The sequence below is a fragment of the Ammospiza nelsoni genome, chromosome 29, assembly GCF_027579445.1.
Source record: "Ammospiza nelsoni isolate bAmmNel1 chromosome 29, bAmmNel1.pri, whole genome shotgun sequence".
In the NCBI taxonomy this organism is placed as follows: Eukaryota; Metazoa; Chordata; class Aves; order Passeriformes; family Passerellidae; genus Ammospiza; species Ammospiza nelsoni.
Genome location: NC_080661.1, coordinates 4,729,514 through 4,749,328, shown reverse-complemented (window position 1 = coordinate 4,749,328; position 19,815 = coordinate 4,729,514). Strand labels below are relative to the sequence as shown.

The 19,815-nt window shown below is 52.6% G+C and overlaps 1 protein-coding gene across 1 annotated transcript in view; it reads right to left on the bottom strand.

Moving 5' to 3' along the window:
• PFAS (phosphoribosylformylglycinamidine synthase) overlaps positions 1-19,815 on the bottom strand; it is an 87,855-nt gene that overhangs the window by 18,350 nt on the left and 49,690 nt on the right. The window contains 8 exon segments of the mRNA XM_059490595.1: positions 417-562; positions 2,212-2,337; positions 4,343-4,498; positions 6,861-6,944; positions 7,490-7,670; positions 9,312-9,542; positions 12,717-12,848; positions 17,383-17,496. Of these exon segments, the coding sequence (XP_059346578.1) occupies positions 417-562; positions 2,212-2,337; positions 4,343-4,498; positions 6,861-6,944; positions 7,490-7,670; positions 9,312-9,542; positions 12,717-12,848; positions 17,383-17,496 (1,170 nt within the window).

The following is a 19,815-nucleotide window of genomic DNA, read 5'->3' as shown; positions in this document are numbered from 1 at the left end:
CAAACCCCCTCGAGGTCCCCAATGTCCCACAGTGTCCCCAATCCCCCCTGCTGTCCCCAATGTCCCCAATGTCCCACAGTGTCCCCAAACCCCCTCGATGTCCCCAATCCCCCCGCTGTCCCCAATGTCCCCTCACTGTCCCCAATGTCCCCAATGTCCCCCAGTGTCCCCAATCCCCCCGCTGTCCCCAATGTCCCCAATGTCCCCCAGTGCCCCCGCTGTCCCCAATGTCCCCCAGTGTCCCCAAACCCCCTCAAGGTCCCCAATGTCCCCAACATCCCCAATCTCCCCGCTGTCCCCAATGTCCCCCAGTGTCCCCAAACCCCCTCGAGGTCCCCAATGTCCCCCAGTGTCCCCAAACCCCCTCGATGTCCCCAATCCCCCCGCTGTCCCCAATGTCCCCAGTGTCCCCTCACCATGGCGCGGGGTCCGTAGGGGCCGCTGTGGCCGATGGGGACACAGGTGACACCGGCGTCCTGGTAGCGGCGGCACACGGGGACAGCGGCCACGGCCGGGACCTCGAGCAGCAGGGCCGGCTCCTCGGCAAAGAGCAGCGCCAGCGCTGGGGACAGTGAGGGGACATTGGGGACAGCGAGGGGACATTGGGGACACTGGGGGCATTGGGGACATTGGGGACACTGGGGGCATTGGGGACATTGGGGACATTGAGGGAATTGGGGACATTGGGGACATTGAGGGAATTGGGGACATTGGGGACACTGGGGACATTGGGGGCATTGGGGAGATTTGGGACAGGGGGGGTTGGGGGCATTGGGGACAGTGGGGGCGTTGGGAAAACGGGACACTGGGGACATTGGGGGAGTTGGGGACAATGGGGGGGTTGGGGACATTGGGGGGGTTGGGGACAATGGGGGGGTTGGGGACATTGGGGGGGTTGGGGACAATGGGGGGGGTTGGGGACATTGGGGGGGTTGGGGACATTGGGGACAGTGAGGGGACATTGGGGACACTGGGGACACTGGGGACATTGGGGGCATTGGGAAGATTTGGGACAGTGGGGGCATTCGGGGCATTTGGGACATTGAGGGGACACTGGGGGGTTGGGGACATTGAGGGGATTGGGGACACTGGGGACATTGGGGACATCGGGGACATTGAGGGGACATTGGGGGGACATTGGGGACAGTGGGGACATTGGGGGTTTGGGGACAGTGAGGGGACATTGGGGACATCGGGGAGGTTGGGGACATTGGGGGCATTGGGGACATTGGGGGGATTAGGGGGATTGGGGACATTGGGGACATTGGGGACATTGGGGGGGTTGGGGACATTGGGGACAGTGAGGGACATTGGGGACATTGGGGGGGTTGGGGGCATTGGGGACATTGGGGACACTGGGGACAAGGGACACACAGGGGACACACAGGGGACATTGGGGACCCACTGGGGACACACAGGGGACACACAGGGGACGCTGGGGACACTGGAGACACACTGGGGACACACAGGGGACATTGGGACACACAGGGGACACACAGGGGACACACTGGGGACACACTGGGGACACGCAGGGGACACGCAGGGGACATTGGGGACACACAGGGGACACACAGGGGACACACTGGGGACACACTGGGGACACGCAGGGGACACGCAGGGGACATTGGGGACACACAGGGGACACACAGGGGACACACAGGGGACATTGGGGACATATTGGGGACACACAGGGGACACACTGGGGACACACAGGGGACACACAGGGGACACATTGGGGACACACAGGGGACATTGGGGACATTGAGGACAAGGGACACGCAGCGGACATTGGGGACACACTGGGGACACTGGGGACACATTGGGGTCACACAAGGGACACACAGGGGACACGCAGGGGACACACAGGGGACACACTGGGGACACACAGGGGACACATTGGGGACACACTGGGGACACACAGGGGACACACTGGGGACACATTGGGGACACACAGGGGACACACAGGGGACGCTGGGGACACACAGGGGACATTGGGGACACTGGGGACAGACAGGGGACACACAGGGGACACACAGGGGACACACTGGGGACATTGGGGACATTGGGGACACTGGGGACACGCAGGGGACACACTGGGGACACACTGGGGACATTGGGGACACACTGGGGACACACAGGTGACACACTGGGGACACACTGGGGACATTGGGGACACACAGGGGACACGCAGGGGACAGCGCTGTCACTGACGTGTGACGCCGGCGGGCGGCGCGGGCACGGTGACGGTGACGCCGCAGTTCCCCGCGAAGGCCATCTCCAGCACGCAGCCCAGCAGGCCACCGTCACTGACGTCGTGGCCCGCGGTCACCACGCGCTCTGGGGACACACCAAGCGTCACCAAGCGTCACCGAGCGTCACCAGAGGGCACCGCGGGGTCTTGGAATGTCACCCATGGTCAGCAAATGTCACCCAAGGTCATGAAATGTCACCTCGGGGTCACCAAGTGTCACCCAAGGTCAGCAAATGTCACCCAAGGTCATGAAATGTCACATCGGGGTCACCAAGTGTCACCCAAGGTCAGCAAATGTCACCCAAGGTCATGAAATGTCACATCAGGATCACCAAATGTCACCCAAGTTCATGGAATGTCACATCGGGGTCACCAAATGTCACCCAGGGGCTCCAAGTGTCACCTCAGGGTCATCAAATGTCACCCAAGGTCACGGAATGTCACATCGGGGTCACCAAATGTCACCTCAGGGTCACTGAACATCACGTCGGGGTCACCAAGTGTCACTCAGGGTCATCAAATGTCACCCAAGGTCATGGAATGTCACATCGGGGCCACCAAATGTCACCCAAGGTCATGGCATGTCACGTCGGGGTCACCAAATGTCACCGAGGGGCACATCAGGGTCACCAAATGTCACCTCAGGGTCAGCAAATGTCACCCAAGTTCATGGAATGTCACGTCGGGGTCACCAAATGTCACCTCAGGGTCATCAAATGTCACCCAAGGTCATGGAATGTCACGTCGGGGTCACCAAATGTCACCAAGGGGCACCTCAGGGTCTTGAAATGTCACCTCAGGGTCATCAAATGTCACCCAAGGTCATGGAATGTCACATCGGGGTCACCAAATGTCACTCAGGGCCTCTAAACATCACATCGGGGTCACCAAATGTCACTCAAGGTCAGCAGATGTCACCCAAGGTCATGAAATGTCACATCGGGGCCACCAAATGTCACCCAAGTTCATGGCATGTCACGTCGGGGTCACCAAATGTCACCAAATGTCACCAAGGGGCACCTCAGGTCTTGAAATGTCACCCATGGTCAGCAAATGTCACCCAAGGTCAGCAGATGTCACCCAAGGTCATGAAATGTCACATCGAGGTCACCAAATGTCACCTTGGGGTCATCAAGTGTCACCCAAGGTCATGAAATGTCACATTGGGGTCACCAAGCGTCCCCTCAGGGTCACCAAATGTCACCTCAGGGTCACACTGGGGTCACCAAATGCCACCTTGGGGTCATCAAGTGTCACCCGAGGCCATGAAATGTCACTTTGGGGTCACCGAATGTCACTTTGGGGTCACCGAATGTCACCATCTTTCACTCCAAAACTCCTCAAATCCCCGTTTTTTTTTCACCCCAGAATCCTGGGGGGTTTTTTCCCAAAATTTTGGTTTTTGGCCCCAAACCTTTGAGCAGCTCCTGGGTGACGTTGAAGGCTCTGGGGCTGCTCCAGCTCAGGGCAAACGCCCCAAAATCCCCATTTTTCACCCCAAAATTGCCATTTCTGGACACAAATTCACCATTTTTCACCCCAAAATTGCCAATTTTTTTGCCCTAAAACTGCCATTTTTCTCCCAAATATTGGCCGCTTTTCTCCCGAGTATCTGACATTTTTTGCCCAAAAATTGCCGTTTCTTCACCCAAAAAGTCCCAAAATCACCATTTTTCACCCCAAAATCCCCACAAATACCATTTTCACCCTAAAATTTCCATTTTTTGCCCAAAATCCCCATTTTTCACCCCAAACTCGGCAGGTTTTGCCCCAAAATCTCAATTTTCTTCACTCCAAAAATCTCAGTTTTTTCACCCTGACATCACCATTTTTCACCCCAAAAGCCCTAAAATCCCCAGTTTTCACCCCAAAATCTCAATTCTCCACCCAAAAATCACCGGATTTTGCCCCAAATATCTCCATTCTTTTCACAAGAAAAAAAAACCAAAATCACCATTTTTTTCCACTCAAAAATCACCAATTTTTCCCCCTAAAATCGCCGTTTTTTGACCAAAAATCACCATTTTTTCACCCAAAGAGCCCCAGAATCCCAGGGTTTTTTTCCCAAAATTTTGGTTTTTGGCCCCAAACCTTTGAGCAGCTCCTGGGTGACGTTGAAGGCGCTCTCCAGGCTCTGGGGCCGGTCCAGGTCGGGGCTCTCGTCGCCCACCTGGGCGAACACCTGGGCCAGGGCGGAGCCACCCAGCCGGTGCCGCCCGGGGTTCAGCTGCACCCACAGCAGGGTCCCTGAAAACACCAAAATAACCCCAAATCACCCCAAAATCACCCCAAAAATCACCCCAAAAATCACCCCCAAGTGAGCCCCAGGTATATCCCTGAAACACCAAAAAATCACCCAAAAAATCACCCCAAAATGATCCAAAAATCACCCCAAAATCAGCCCCAGGCATATCCCTGAAACACCCAAAAATCACCCCAAAAACATCCAAAAATCACCCCAAAAATCACCCAGAAGTCAGCCCCAGGCATATCCCTGAAACACCCAAAAATCACCCCAAAATGATCCAAAAATTACCCCAAAATCAGTCCCAGGCATATCCCTGAAACACCCAAAAATCACCCCAAAATCACCCCAAAAACATCCAAAAATCACCCTAAAAATCACCCCAAAAATCACCCCAAAATCACCCCAAAAATCAGCCCAAAATGATCCAAAAATCACCCTAAAAATCAGCCCCAGGCATATCCCTGAAACACCCAAAAATCACCCAAAAATCATCCCAAAAACATCCAAAAATCACCCCAAAAATCACCCCAAAATCAGCCCCAGGCAAATCCCTGAAACACCCAAAAATCACCCAAAAATCACCCCAAAAACACCCAAAAATCACCCAAAAATGATCCAAAAATCACCCAAAAATCAGCCCCAGACATATCCCTGAAACACCCAAAAATCACCCCAAAAAGATCCAAAAATCACCCCAAAAATCAGCCCAAAATGATCCAAAAATCACCCTAAAATTCAGCCCCAGGCATATCCTTGAAACACCCAAAAATTACCATAAAAACATCCAAAAATCAGCCCAAAAATCACCCAAAAATCACCCCAAAAACATCCAAAAATCACCCCAAAATCACCCCAAAAACATCCAAAAATCACCCCAAAAATCACCCAAAAATCACCCCAAAATCAGCCCCAGGCATATCCCTGAAACACCCAAAAATCACCCAAAAATCACCCAAAAATCGCCCAAAAATCAGCCCAAAAATCACCCCAAAATCAGCCCCAGGCATATCCCTGAAACACCCAAAAATCACCCAAAAATCAACCCAAAAATCACCCCAAAATCAACCCAAAATCAACCCAAAAATCACCCAAAAATCACTCCAGAAATAACCCAAAAATGACCCAAAAATCAGCCCAAATCAGACACAAAATTGGGGTAGAATCGGGGGGAAAATGGGGGGAATTGAGCCAAAAATGGGGAAAATGGACCCAAAAATGGACCCAAAAATGGGGGAAATTGACCCAAAAATTGACCCAAAAATGGACCTAAAACTGGGGAAATTTCACCCAAAAATGGACTCAAAAATGGGGGAAATTGACCCAAAAATTGACCCAAAAATGGGGGAAATTTCACCCAAAAATGGACCCAAAAATGGAGAAAAATTGAGCCAAAAATTGACCCAAAAACTGGGGAAATTCCACCCAAAAATGGAGCCAAAAATGGACCCAAAAATGGGGGAAATTGAGCCAAAAATGGACCCAAAAATGACCCAAAAATGGGGAAATTCCATCCAAAAATGGACCCAAAAATGGGGGAAATTGAGCCAAAAATGGACCCAAAACTGGGGAAATTCCACCCAGAAAATTGAGCCAAAAATGGGGGAAATTGACCCAAAAATGGACCCAAAAACTGGGGAAATTTCACCCAAAAATGGACACAAAAATGGGGGAAATTGACACAAACATGGACCTAAAGCTGGGGAAATTTCACCCAAAAATGGACCCAAAAATGGGGAAATTAACCCAAAAATGGACCCAAAAATGGGGGAAATGGACTCAAAAATGGACCTAAAACTGGGGAAATTCCACCCAAAAATGGACCCAAAAATGGACCAAAAATGGGGGAAATTGAGCCAAAAATGGACCCAAAAATGGACCCAAAAATGGGGGAAATTGACCCAAAAATGGACCCAAAAATGGACCCAAAGATGGGGGAAATTGAGCCAAAAATTGACCCAAAAACTGGGGAAATTTCACCCAAAAATGGACCCAAAAATGGGGGAAATTAACCCAAAAATGGAGAAAAATTGAGCCAAAAATTGACTCAAAAATGGGGGAAAATCCACCTAAAAATGGCCCCAAAAATGTCCCCAACTGTCCCCAGGTGTCCCCAGGTGTCCCCAGGTGTGTCCCCAACTGTCCCCAGGTGTCCCCAACTGTCCCCAGGTGTCCCCAGGTGTGTCCCCAGGTGTGTCCCAGCTGTCCCCAGGTGTGTCCCCAGATGTCCCCAGGTGTGTCCCCAGGTGTCCCCAGGTGTCCCCAGGTGTCCCCAGGTGTGTCCCCAGCTGTCCCCAGGTGTGTCCCCAACTGTCCCCAGGTGTCCCCAGCTGTCCCCAGGTGTGTCCCCAGGTGTCCCCTCACCTCGGTCGTTGGGACACTTGAGGTCAGGGGTCACGGTGGCCGTCACGTCGGGGCACACGGCGTAGGCCGAGATCACCAGCGCACCTGGGGACAGCGGGGACAGCGGGGACACCGCGGGGTCACCTCGGGGTCACCTGGGTGTCCCCAATGTCCCCAGTGCCAACAACGCCCCCCAATGTCCCCAATGACCCCAATGTCCCCACTGTCCCCAATGTCCCCCATTGTCCCCAATGTCCTCCAATGTCCCCAATGTCCCCAATCCCGCCAATGTCCCCGCTGTCCCCCAATCCCCCCACTGTCCCCAATGTCACCCAGTGTCCCCACTGTCCCCAGTGTCACCAGGTGCCATCACGGTGTCCATCCCCACTCAGGCTGCCATGCTCAGCGAGTCCCCAATGTCCCCAATGTCCCCAATCCCCCCAATGTCCCCCAATGTTCCCACTGTCCCCAGTGTCCCCATTGTCACCAGGTGCCATCACGGTGTCGGTCCCCACTCAGGCCACCATGCTCAGTGAGTCCCCAATCCCCCCAATGTCCCCAATCCCCCCAATGTCCCCAATGTCCCCAATGTTTCCAACGCCCCCAATGTCCCCCAACGCCCCCACTGTCCCCGGTGTCCCCATTGTCACCGGGTGCCATCACGGTGTCGGTCCCCACTCGGGCCGCCATGCTCAGCGAGTCCTTGCCGCCGTCGATGGCCACGCCCAGGTGACGCAGGGCCACCACGAGCGCGTCACACGCGGCCACCAGCGCCCCGCCCTCGGCGCCCAGCTTGGAGCCCCACATCCAATTGCCCGAGCACTTCACGTCCTGGGGACATTTGGGGACATTCGGGGACAGCGGGGACATTGGGGAAGTTGGGGACATTGGGGACATTTGGGGACGTTTGGGGACATTTGGGGACAGCGGGGGGATTGGGGAAGTTGGGGACATTGGGGGGATTGGGGACATTAGGGACATTGGGGATGTTGTGGGGTTGGGGGGTTTGGGAGGAGGTTGGGGACATTGAGGACATTGGGGACAGGGGCAACAGAGGGGACATTGGGGACAGCGGGGACATTGGGGACAGCGGGGACATTGGGGACAGAGGGGACATTGAGGGGACATTGGGGGGGTTGGGGACATTGGGGACATTGAGGAGGTTTGGGGGATTGGGGACATTTGGGGACAGGGGGGCCATTGAAGAGATTGGGGACAGTGGGGACATTTAGGGACAGTGGGGACAATGGGGACATTGAGGGGACATTGGGGTGAATGGGGACATTGGGGACATTGAGGAGGTTTGGGGGATTTGGGACATTGGGGACATTTAGGGACATTTAGGGACAATGGGGACATTGAGAAGGTTTGGGACAGTGGGGACATTTAGGGACAGTGGGGACATTGGGGGAGTTGGGGACATTGGGGACATTTAGGGACAGTGGGGACAATGGGGGGGTTGGGGACATTGGGGACATTGAGGAGGATTGGGAGATTGGGGACATTTAGGGACAGTGTGGACAATGAGGACATTGGGGACATTGGGGGGAGTGGTGACATTGGGGACATTTAGGGACATTTAGGGACAATGGGGACATTGGGGGGGTTGGGGACATTGGGGACACACACAGAGGGACACGGAGTTGTCACAGCCAAAGGGGACACACAGAGAGAGACAGAGAGAGAGATGGGGGAGGGGACAGGTCAGTGCCACCGCCTGTCACCTCCCCCTGCTGCCACCCCCAGCCCACCATGTCCCCAACCCCCGCAATGTCCCCAACCCCCGCAATGTCCCCAACGTCCCCAAAATCCCCAAAAAACCCCAAAATCCCCCAAACCCTCCTGATGTCCCCAACGTCCCACACACCCCAAATCCCCCAAATGCCCCAAAATGTCCCCAACGTCCTCAATCCCCCCCAAGTCCCCAACGTCCCCAATGTCCCCAAAGTCCCCAATGTCCTGAACGCCCCCAATGTCCCCGATGTCCCCAATGTCCCCAGTGTCCCCGAATCCCCCCAATGTCCTGAATGTCCCCAATGTCCCCAAGTGCCACCTTGAGGTGTGTCACCCTGGTGAACACCAGGCTGGTGATGGCCTCGGTCAGCGCCCCATGTCCCCAATGTCCCCAATGTCCCCGATGTCCCCAATGTCCCCAAATCCCCCCAATGTCCCCAACGTCCCCAATGTCCCAAACACCCCCAATGTCCCCAAATCCCCCAAACACCCCCAGTGTCCCCAGTGTCCCCGATGTCCCCAGTGCCACCTTGAGGTGTGTCACCCTGGCGAACGCCAGGTTGGAGATGGCCTCGGCCAGCGCCCCATGTCCCCAATGTCCCCAATGTCCCCAATGTCCCAAACACCCCCAAATCCCCCAAACACCCCCAGTGTCCCCAATGTCCCCAATGTCCCCAATGTCCCAAACACCCCCAATGTCCCCAACGCCCCCAATGTCCCCAATGTCCCCAGTGTCACCTTGAGGTGTGTCACCCGTGCGAACACCAGGTTGGTGATGGCCTCGGTCAGCGCCAGCCGCGCCCCGGCCGCGGGGTCCAGCAGCCCCTTGATCGGCTGCTCGCCGATGGCGGTGGCGGCGCCGCTGTCCCCAAACGGGGACAGGGCCACCACGGCCACGTCGGCCAGCGGCGTGTGCAGGGGACCCACGCACTGCTGCTGCGCCACCAGGCCCGTCACCGAGCGGTCCACCTGGTGGGGACATCAACGGGGACATTGGGGACACCGGGGACATTGGGGACATTGGGGACAGTGGGGGGATTGGGGACATTGGGGACATTGGGGACATTGGGGACACTGGGTGCTGCTGCGCCACCAGGTCCGTCACCGAGCGGTCCACCTGTGGGGACATCAACGGGGACATTGGGGACATTGGGAGGATTGGGGACATTGGGGACACTGGGGACATTGGGGACACTGGGGACAGTGGGAGGATTGGGAGCACTGGAGACACTGGGGACATTGGGGACAATGAGGGGACATTGGGGACATTGGGGACAATGGGGACAGTGGGGACACTGGGTGCTGCTGCGCCACCAGGCCTCTCACCGAGCGGTCCACCTGGTGGGGACATCAACGGGGACATTGGGGACACTGGGGACACTGGGGACATTGGGGACATGGAGGACAGTGGGGACATTGAGGACACTGGGGACATTGGGGACACTGGGGACATTGGGGACATTGGGGACATTGGGGACAATGGGGACATTGGGGACATTGGGGACACTGGGTGCTGCTGCGCCACCAGGCCTGTCACCGAGTGGTCCACCTGCGGGGACATCAACGGGGACATTGGGGACACTGGGGACACTGGGGACAGTGGGGACATTGGGGACATTGGGGACACTGGGGACATTGGGGACACTGGGGACAGTGGGAGGATTGGGAGCACTGGAGACATTGGGGACATTGGGGACAATGAGGGGACATTGGGGACATTGGGGACAATGGGGACAGTGGGGACACTGGGTGCTGCTGCGCCACCAGGCCTGTCACCGAGCGGTCCACCTGGTGGGGACATCAACGGGGACATTGGGGACAGTGGGGACATTGGGGACATGGAGGACAGTGGGGACATTGGGGACACTGGGGACATTGGGGACACTGGGGACATTGGGGACAATGGGGACAGTGGGGACAATGAGGACACTGGGGACATTGGGGGGATTGGGGACATTGGGGACATTGGGGACAATGGGGACAGTGGGGACAATGAGGACATTGGGGACATTGGGGACAGTGGGGGGATTGGGGACATTGGGGACAGTGGGGACATTGGGGGCGTTGGGGGGATTGGGGACATTGGGGACATTGCGGCGGGGGTGGCACAGGTGACACCGAGGCGATGCTGAGGTGACACAGAAGTAACACAGAGGTCACAGAATCGTAACAGGCAGGTGACACAGGTGACATTGGGGTGACACACACAGGTGACACAGACAGGTGACACAGGTGACACAGGTGACACAGGTGACACAGACAGGTGACACAGGTGACACGGACTCACCTTGTTGGTCAGGTACCGCTTGCTGGCCACGGCTGGGGGTTGGGGTGGGGTTGGGCTATCACAGGTGACACAGGTGACACACACAGGTGACACAGGTGACACGGACTCACCTTGTTGGTCAGGTACCTCTTGCTGGCCACGGCCGGGGGTTGGGGTGGGGTTGGGCTATCACAGGTGTGCCAGGTGACACAGACAGGTGTGACACAGGTAACACAGACAGGTGTGACACAGGTGACACAGGTGACACAGACAGGTGTGACACAGGTGACACAGGTGACACAGACAGGTGACAGGTGACAAGGACAGGTGTGACACAGGTGACACAGACAGGTGTGACAGGTGACACAGGTGACACAGGTGACACAGGTGACACACACAGGTGACACAGACAGGTGACACAGGTGACAAGGACTCACCTTGTTGGTCAGGTACCGCTTGCTGGCCACGGCCGGGGGTTGGGCTCACATTGATGTAACACAGATGTGACACAGGTGACACAGACAGGTGTGACACAGGTGACAAGGACAGGTGTGACACAGGTAACACAGACAGGTGTGACACAGGTAACACAGGTGACACACACAGGTGACACAGGTAACACAGGTGACACAGACAGGTGACACAGGTGACACAGACAGGTGTGACCCTCACTCACCTTGTTGGTCAGGTACCGCTTGCTGGCCACGGCCGGGGGTTGGGGTGGGGTTGGGCTATCACAGGTGTGACAGGTGACACAGGTGACACACACAGGTGTGACAGGTGACGCAGACAGGTGACACAGGTGACACACACAGGTGACACACACAGGTGACACAGGTGACACAGACAGGTGACACAGGTGACACGGACTCACCTTGTTGGTCAGGTACCGCTTGCTGGCCACGGCCGGGGGTTGGGCTCACATTTAGTTATTACAGGTGACACAGACAGGTGTGACAGGTGACACAGGTGACACAGACAGGTGACACAGGTGACACGGACTCACCTTGTTGGTCAGGTACCGCTTGCTGGCCACGGCCGGGGGTTGGGGTGGGGTTGGGCTATCACAGGTGTGACAGGTGACACACACAGGTGACACAGGTGACACAGACAGGTGACACAGGTGACACAGGTGACAAGGACTCACCTTGTTGGTCAGGTACCGCTTGCTGGCCACGGCCGGGGCTTGGGCTCACATTGATGTAACACAGATGTGACACAGGTGACACAGACAGGTGACACAGACAGGTGTGACAGGTGTGTCCCACACTCACCTTGTTGGTCAGGTACCTCTTGCTGGCCACGGCCGGGGGTTGGGGTGGGGTTGGGCTATCACAGGTGTGACAGGTGACACAGACAGGTGACACAGGTGACACAGACAGGTGACACAGGTGACACAGGTGACATAGACAGGTGACACAGGTGACACACACAGGTGTGACAGGTGACGCAGACAGGTGACACAGGTGACACAGACAGGTGACACAGGTGACACAGGTGACATAGACAGGTGACACAGGTGACACACACAGGTGACACAGACAGGTGTGACACAGGTGTGACAGGTGTGTCCCACACTCACCTTGTTGGTCAGGTACCGCTTGCTGGCCACGGCCGGGGGTTGGGCTCACATTTAGTTATTACAGGTGACACAGACAGGTGTGACAGGTGACACAGGTGACACAGACAGGTGACACAGGTGACACGGACTCACCTTGTTGGTCAGGTACCGCTTGCTGGCCACGGCCGGGGGTTGGGGTGGGGTTGGGCTATCACAGGTGACACAGGTGACACACACAGGTGACACAGGTGACACAGACAGGTGTGACAGGTGTGACAGGTGACACAGACAGGTGACACAGGTGACACGGACTCACCTTGTTGGTCAGGTACCGCTTGCTGGCCACGGCCGGCAGCCTCAGGACCCTCTCGAGGGCGGCCCTGACCGACAGCGCCGGGGGGAGGCTCAGGGGGCGCCGGGGCAGCGCCGCCCGCGACAGGTGGAACTCCTGTTAATTAATTCATTGTTTGTTAATAAATACATTAATGAAGTGAGAAATAAATAGATTAATTTAAAAAAAAAAAAAAAAAAAAAAATAGGGTCAAAAAAATTGAGGGGAAAAAGGTTAAATGTGGAGTTAATAAAGAAAAAAAATTGGGGTCGAAAATTTGGGGGTAAAAGGTTAAAATTGGGGTTCATTAAAAAATAAAATTGGGGTCAGAAATTTGGGGGGAAAAGTCAAATTTGGGGTTCATTAAGAAAAAGAATTGGGGTCAAGACTTTGGGGGGAAAAAGGTTAAAATTGGGGTTCATAAAAAAGAAAATTGGGGTCAAAAATTCGGGGGAACAAAGGACAAATTTGGGGTTCATAAAGAAAAAAAATTGGGGTCAAAAATTTTGGGGGGAAAAGGTCAAATTTGGGGTTCATAAAGAAAAAAAATTGGGGTGAAAATCTCGGGGGGAAAAAGGTTAAAATTGGGGTTCATAAAGAAAAAGAATTGGGGTGAAAAATTTGGGGGGAAAAAGGTTAAATTTGGGGTTCATAAAGAAAAAAAATTGGGGTCAAAAATTTGGGGGAAAAAGGTCAAATTTGGGGTTTATAAAAATAAAATTGGGGTCAAAATCTGGGGGGAAAAAGGTTGAAATTGGGGTTCATAAAAAATAAAATTTGGGTCAAAAATTTGGGAGGAAAAAGGACAAATTTGGGGTTCATAAAGAAAAAGAATTGGGGTCGAAAATTTGGGGGGAAAAGGTTGAAATTTGGAGTTAATAAAGAAAAAAAATTGGGGTCGAAAATTTGGGGGGGGGAAAGGTTAAAATTGGGGTTCATTAAAAAATGGGGTCAAAAATTTTGGGGTAAAAGGTTAAATTTGGGGTTTATAAAAATAAAATTGGGGGTAAAATAATTGGGCGGGAAAAGGTTGAAATTTGGATTCATAAAAAATAAAATTGGGGTCAAAAATTTGGGGGGGGGGAAAAGGTCAAATTTGGGGTTCATAAAGAAAAAAATTGGGGTCAAAAATTTGGGGGGAAAGTCAAATTTGGGGTTCATAAAGAAAAAAAATAGGGGTGAAAATCTTGGGGGGAAAAAGGTTAAAATTGGGGTTCATAAAGAAAAAAAATTGGGGTCAAAAATTTGGGGGAAAAAGGTCAAATTTGGGGTTTATAAAAATAAAATTGGGGTCAAAAATTTGGGGGAAGAGGTTAAAATTGGGGTTCATAAAAAATAAAATTTGGGTCAAAAATTTGGGGGGAAAAAGGATAAATTTGGGGTTCATAAAGAAAAAAAATTGGGGTCAAAAATTTGGGGGGAAAAAGGTCAAGTTTGGGGTTCATAAAAAATAAAAATGGGGTCAAAATCTGGGAGGAAAAAGGTTGAAATTGGGGTTAATTAAAAATAAAATTAGGGTCAAAAATTTGGAGGGGAAAAAGGTCAAATTTGGGGTTCATTAAAAAATAAAATTGGGGTCAAAAATTTGGGGGGAAAAGGTCAAATTTGGGGTTCATAAAAAAATGGGGTCAAAAATTTTGGGCTTCGAATTTTTTTGGGGAAAAAGCTCAAATTTGGGGCTCCCCATTTTGGGCCATCGCTCCCAAATTTTGGGTCAATTTTTTGGGTCCCATTTTGGGGTGTTACCCCAAATTTCAGGGCCATTTTTGAGGTCCCCACTCACTTTGTGGGGTTCCTTTTTGGGGTCCCTTTTTTGGATTCTTCCCCCCATTTTTGGGGTCCCATTTCAGGGCATTCCCTCAAATTTTGGGTCGGTTTTTGGGGTCCCATTTTGGGGAGTCCCCCCAAATTTCGGGTCAGTTTTTGGGGTCCCCTCTCACCTTTTTGGGGTGTATTTTTTGGACTCCTCCCCCTAAATTTCGGGTCGGTTTTTTGGGGTCCCATTTCGGGGTGTCCCCCCCAAATTTTGGGTCAGTTTTTGGGGTCCCCTCCCACCTTTTGGGTTCCATTTTGGGGCTTCCATCCCAATTTTGGGGCCATTTTTGGGGTCCCATTTCCGGGTGTCCCCCCCAAATTTTGGGTCAGTTTTTGGGGTCCCCTCTCACATTTTTGGGGTGTATTTTTTGGACTCCTCCCCCTAAATTTTGGGTCGGTTTTTGGGGTCCCATTTCGGGGTGTCCCCCCCAAATTTCGGGTCAGTTTTTGGGGTCCCCTCTCACCTTTTTGGGGTGTATTTTTTGGATTCCTCCCCCTAAATTTTGGGTCAATTTTTTGGGTCCCATTTTGGGGTGTTACCCCAAATTTTGGGTCAGTTTTTGGGGTCCCCTCTCACCTTTTTGGGGTGTATTTTTTGGACTCCTCCCCCTAAATTTCGGGTCGGTTTTTGGGGTCCCATTTTGGGGTGTCACCCCAAATTGTGGGTCGGTTTTTGGGGTCCCCTCTCACCTTTTGGGTTCCATTTTGGGACCCCATTTTGGGGCTTCCATTCCAATTTTGGGGCCATTTTTGGGGTCCCATTTCGGGGTGTCACCCCCAAATTTTGGGTCAGTTTTTGGGGTCCCCTCCCACCTTTTGGGTTCCATTTTGGGGCTTCCATCCCAATTTTTGGGGCCATTTTTGGGGTCCCATTTCCGGGTGTCCCCCCCAAATTTTGGGTCAGTTTTTGGGGTCCCCTCTCACATTTTTGGGGTGTATTTTTTAGACTCCTCCCCCTAAATTTCAGGTCGGTTTTTGGGGTCCCATTTTGGGGTGTCACCCCAAATTGTGGGTCAGTTTTTGGGGTCCCCTCTCACCTTTTGGGTTCCATTTTGGGACCCCATTTTGGGGCTTCCATCCCAATTTTTGGGGCCATTTTTGGGGTCCCATTTCGGGGTGTCACCCCCAAATTTTGGGTCAGTTTTTGGGGTCCCCTCTCACCTTTTTGGGGTGTAGTTTTTGGAATCCTCCCCCTAAATTTCGGGTCGGTTTTTTGGGGTCCCATTTCGGGGTGTCCCCCCAAATTTTGGGTTCCATTTTGGGACCCCATTTTGGGGCTTCCATCCCAATTTTGGGGCCATTTTTGGGTCCCATTTCGGGGTGTCCCCCCAAATTTTGGGTCAGTTTTTGGGGTCCCCTCCCACCTTTTGGGTTCCATTTTGGGGCTTCCATCCCAATTTTTGGGGCCATTTTTGGGGTCCCATTTCGGGGTGTCCCCCCCAAATTTTGGGTCAGTTTTTGGGGTCCCCTCTCACCTTTTTGGGGTGTATTTTTTGGATTCCTCCCCCTAAATTTTGGGTCAATTTTTTGGGTCCCATTTTGGGGTGTTACCCCAAATTTTGGGTCAGTTTTTGGGGTCCCCTCTCACATTTTTGGGGTGTATTTTTTGGACTCCTCCCCCTAAATTTCGGGTCGGTTTTTGGGGTCCCATTTCGGGGTGTCCCCCCAAATTGTGGGTCAGTTTTTGGGGTCCCCTCTCACCTTTTGGGTTCCATTTTGGGACCCCATTTTGGGGCTTCCATCCCAATTTTGGGGCCATTTTTGGGGTCCCATTTCGGGGTGTCCCCCCCAAATTTCGGGTCAGTTTTTGGGGTCCCCTCTCACCTTTTTGGGGTGTATTTTTTAGACTCCTCCCCCTAAATTTCGGGTTGGTTTTTGGGTCCCATTTTGGGGTGTCCCCCCCAAATTTCGGGTCAGTTTTTGGGGTCCCCTCTCACCTTTTTGGGGTGTATTTTTTGGACTCCTCCCCCTAAATTTCGGGTTGGTTTTTGGGGTCCCATTTCGGGGTGTCACCCCCAAATTTTGGGTTCCATTTTGGGACCCCATTTTGGGGCTTCCATCCCAATTTTGGGGCCATTTTTGGGTCCCATTTCGGGGTGTCCCCCCAAATTTTGGGTCAGTTTTTGGGGTCCCCTCCCACCTTTTGGGTTCCATTTTGGGGCTTCCATCCCAATTTTTGGGGCCATTTTTGGGGTCCCATTTCGGGGTGTCCCCCCCAAATTTTGGGTCAGTTTTTGGGGTCCCCTCTCACCTTTTTGGGGTGTATTTTTTGGATTCCTCCCCCTAAATTTTGGGTCAATTTTTTGGGTCCCATTTTGGGGTGTTACCCCAAATTTTGGGTCAGTTTTTGGGGTCCCCTCTCACATTTTTGGGGTGTATTTTTTGGACTCCTCCCCCTAAATTTCAGGTCGGTTTTTGGGGTCCCATTTTGGGGTGTCACCCCAAATTGTGGGTCGGTTTTTGGGGTCCCCTCTCACCTTTTGGGTTCCATTTTGGGACCCCATTTTGGGGCTTCCATCCCAATTTTTGGGGCCATTTTTGGGGTCCCATTTCGGGGTGTCACCCCCAAATTGTGGGTCAGTTTTTGGGGTCCCCTCTCACCTTTTTGGGGTGTAGTTTTTGGACTCCTCCCCCTAAATTTCGGGTCGGTTTTTGGGGTCCCATTTTGGGGTGTCACCCCAAATTGTGGGTCGGTTTTTGGGGTCCCCTCTCACCTTTTGGGTTCCATTTTGGGACCCCATTTTGGGGCTTCCATCCCAATTTTGGGGCCATTTTTGGGGTCCCATTTCGGGGTGTCCCCCCAAATTTTGGGTCATTTTTTGGGGTCCCCTCTCACCTTCTGGGGCATCTTGCCCAGCACCCACTCCAGCTCCAGGTTGACGGGGGTGGGGAGCCCCTTGTGGGACCCCCCCTCGGGCACTGGCGAGGCCAGGTCATCGACCAGCACGATCTGGGGGGGGGACACCCCAAAATCAACCCCAAATAAACCCCAAAATTACCCCAAAACGGCCCAAAAACACCCACAGAAATTATCTCGAAAATCAACCCCAAAACACCCCAAAAATACCCCAAAACCACCCCAAAAACCCAACAAAATGACCCCAAAAGCGCTCACAAAAATCACCCCAAAATCACAACAAAATGACCCCAAAACCACAAGAAAATGACCCCAAAACACCCTAAAAATGACCCCAAAACCACAACAAAATGACCCCAAAAACACCCACAAAAATTACCCCAAAACCAACCCCAAAACCACCCCAAAAATGCGCCAGAAATCCCCAAAACCACCCCAAAATCAACCCAAAAATTACCCGGAAAATCAACCCCAAATCCACCCCAAAAATTACCCCAAAATCTCCAAAACAGCCCAAAAACACCCACAAAAATTATCTCGAAAATCAACCCCAAAACACCCCAAAACCACAACAAAATGACCCCAAAAACACCCACAAAAATTACCCCAAAACCACCCCAAAAATGCGCCAGAAAACCCCAACACCCAAAAATCACCCCAAAAATTACCCTGAAAATCAACCCCAAATCCACCCCAAAAATTACCCCAAAATCCCCAAAACAGCCCAAAAACACCCACAAAAATTATCTCGAAAATCAACCCCAAAACACCCCAAAAATCAACCCAAAACCACAAAATGACCCCAAAAACTCCCACAAAAATTACCCCAAAATCACAACAAAATGACCCCAAAACACCCCAAAAATTACCCCAAAATCACAACAAAATGACCCCAAAACACCCCAAAAATACCCCAAAAACACAACAAAATGACCCCAAAAACACCCACAAAAATTACCCCAAAATCACAACAAAATGACCCCAAAAATGCGCCAGAAATCCCCAAAACCACCCCAAAATCAACCCAAAAATTACCCTCAAAATCAACCCCAAATACACCCCAAAAATCAACCCCAAAATCTCCAAAACAGCCCAAAAACACCCACAAAAATTATCTCGAAAATCAACCCCAAAACACCCCAAAACCACAACAAAATGACCCCAAAAGCACCCACAAAAATTACCCCAAAATCACAACAAAATGACCCCAAAAACACCCCAAAAATTACCCCAAAATCACAACAAAATGACCCCAAAAGCACTCACAAAAATTACCCCAAAATCACAACAAAATGACCCCAAATACACCCTAAAAATTACCCCAAAATCACAACAAAATGACCCCAAATACACCCTAAAAATTACCCCAAAATCACAACAAAACGACCCCAAAACACCCCAAAAATTACCCCAAAACCACAACAAAATGACCCCAAAACACCCACAAAAATTACCCCAAAAATTGTCCCCAAAACCCCCCAAAAATCACCCCGAAAATCCATCCCAAAATCACCTCAAAAAACCCCAAAATTCAACCTCAAAACCCCCCCCCAAAAAAATCCACCCCAAAAACCCCTCAGGACCCCAAAACACCCCAAAAATCACCCAAAAAAACCCCAAAAATCAACATTAATGTCCCCATTGATGTCCCCAATGTCCCCATTAATGTCCCCAATGTCCCCACTGTCCCCAATGTCCCCAATCCCTTCAGTGTCCCCAATGTCCCCAATGTCCCCTCAATGTCCCCAATGTCCCCAATGTCCCCAAAGTCCCCCCAATGTCCCCAATCCCCCCAATGTCCCCAATGTCCCCATTAATGTCCCCAATGTCCCCACTGTCCCCCAATGATGTCCCCAATGTCACCACTGTCCCCATTAATGTCCCCAATGTCCCCCAATGATGTCCCCAATGTCCCCAGTGTCCCCAATCCCCCCAATGTCCCCAATGTCCCCAAATGTCCCCAATTCCCCCAGTGTCCCCAAGCCCCTCAATGTCCCCAATGTCCCCAATCCCCCCAATGTCCCCTCAGTGTCCCCAATGTCCCCAATCCCCTCAATGTCCCCAATGTCCCCAATGTCCCCTACCCGTCCATCTCCCATGATTGTCCCCACCACACTGAGGGGACAGCGCTCTCTCTCCCAATGTCCCCAATGTCCCCAATGTCCCCAATCCCCCCAATGTCCCCAATCCTCTCAATGTCCTCAATGTCCCCAATGTCCCCAATGTCCCCAATGTCCCCAGTGATGTCCCCTACCCGTCCGTCTCCTGTGATTGTCCCCACCACGCTGAGGGGACAGCGCTCTCTCTCCCAATGTCCCCAGTGTCCCCAATCCCCCCAATGTCCCCAATCCCCCCAGTGTCCTCATTAATGTCCCCAATCCCCCCAATCCCCTCAATGTCCCCAATCCCCAC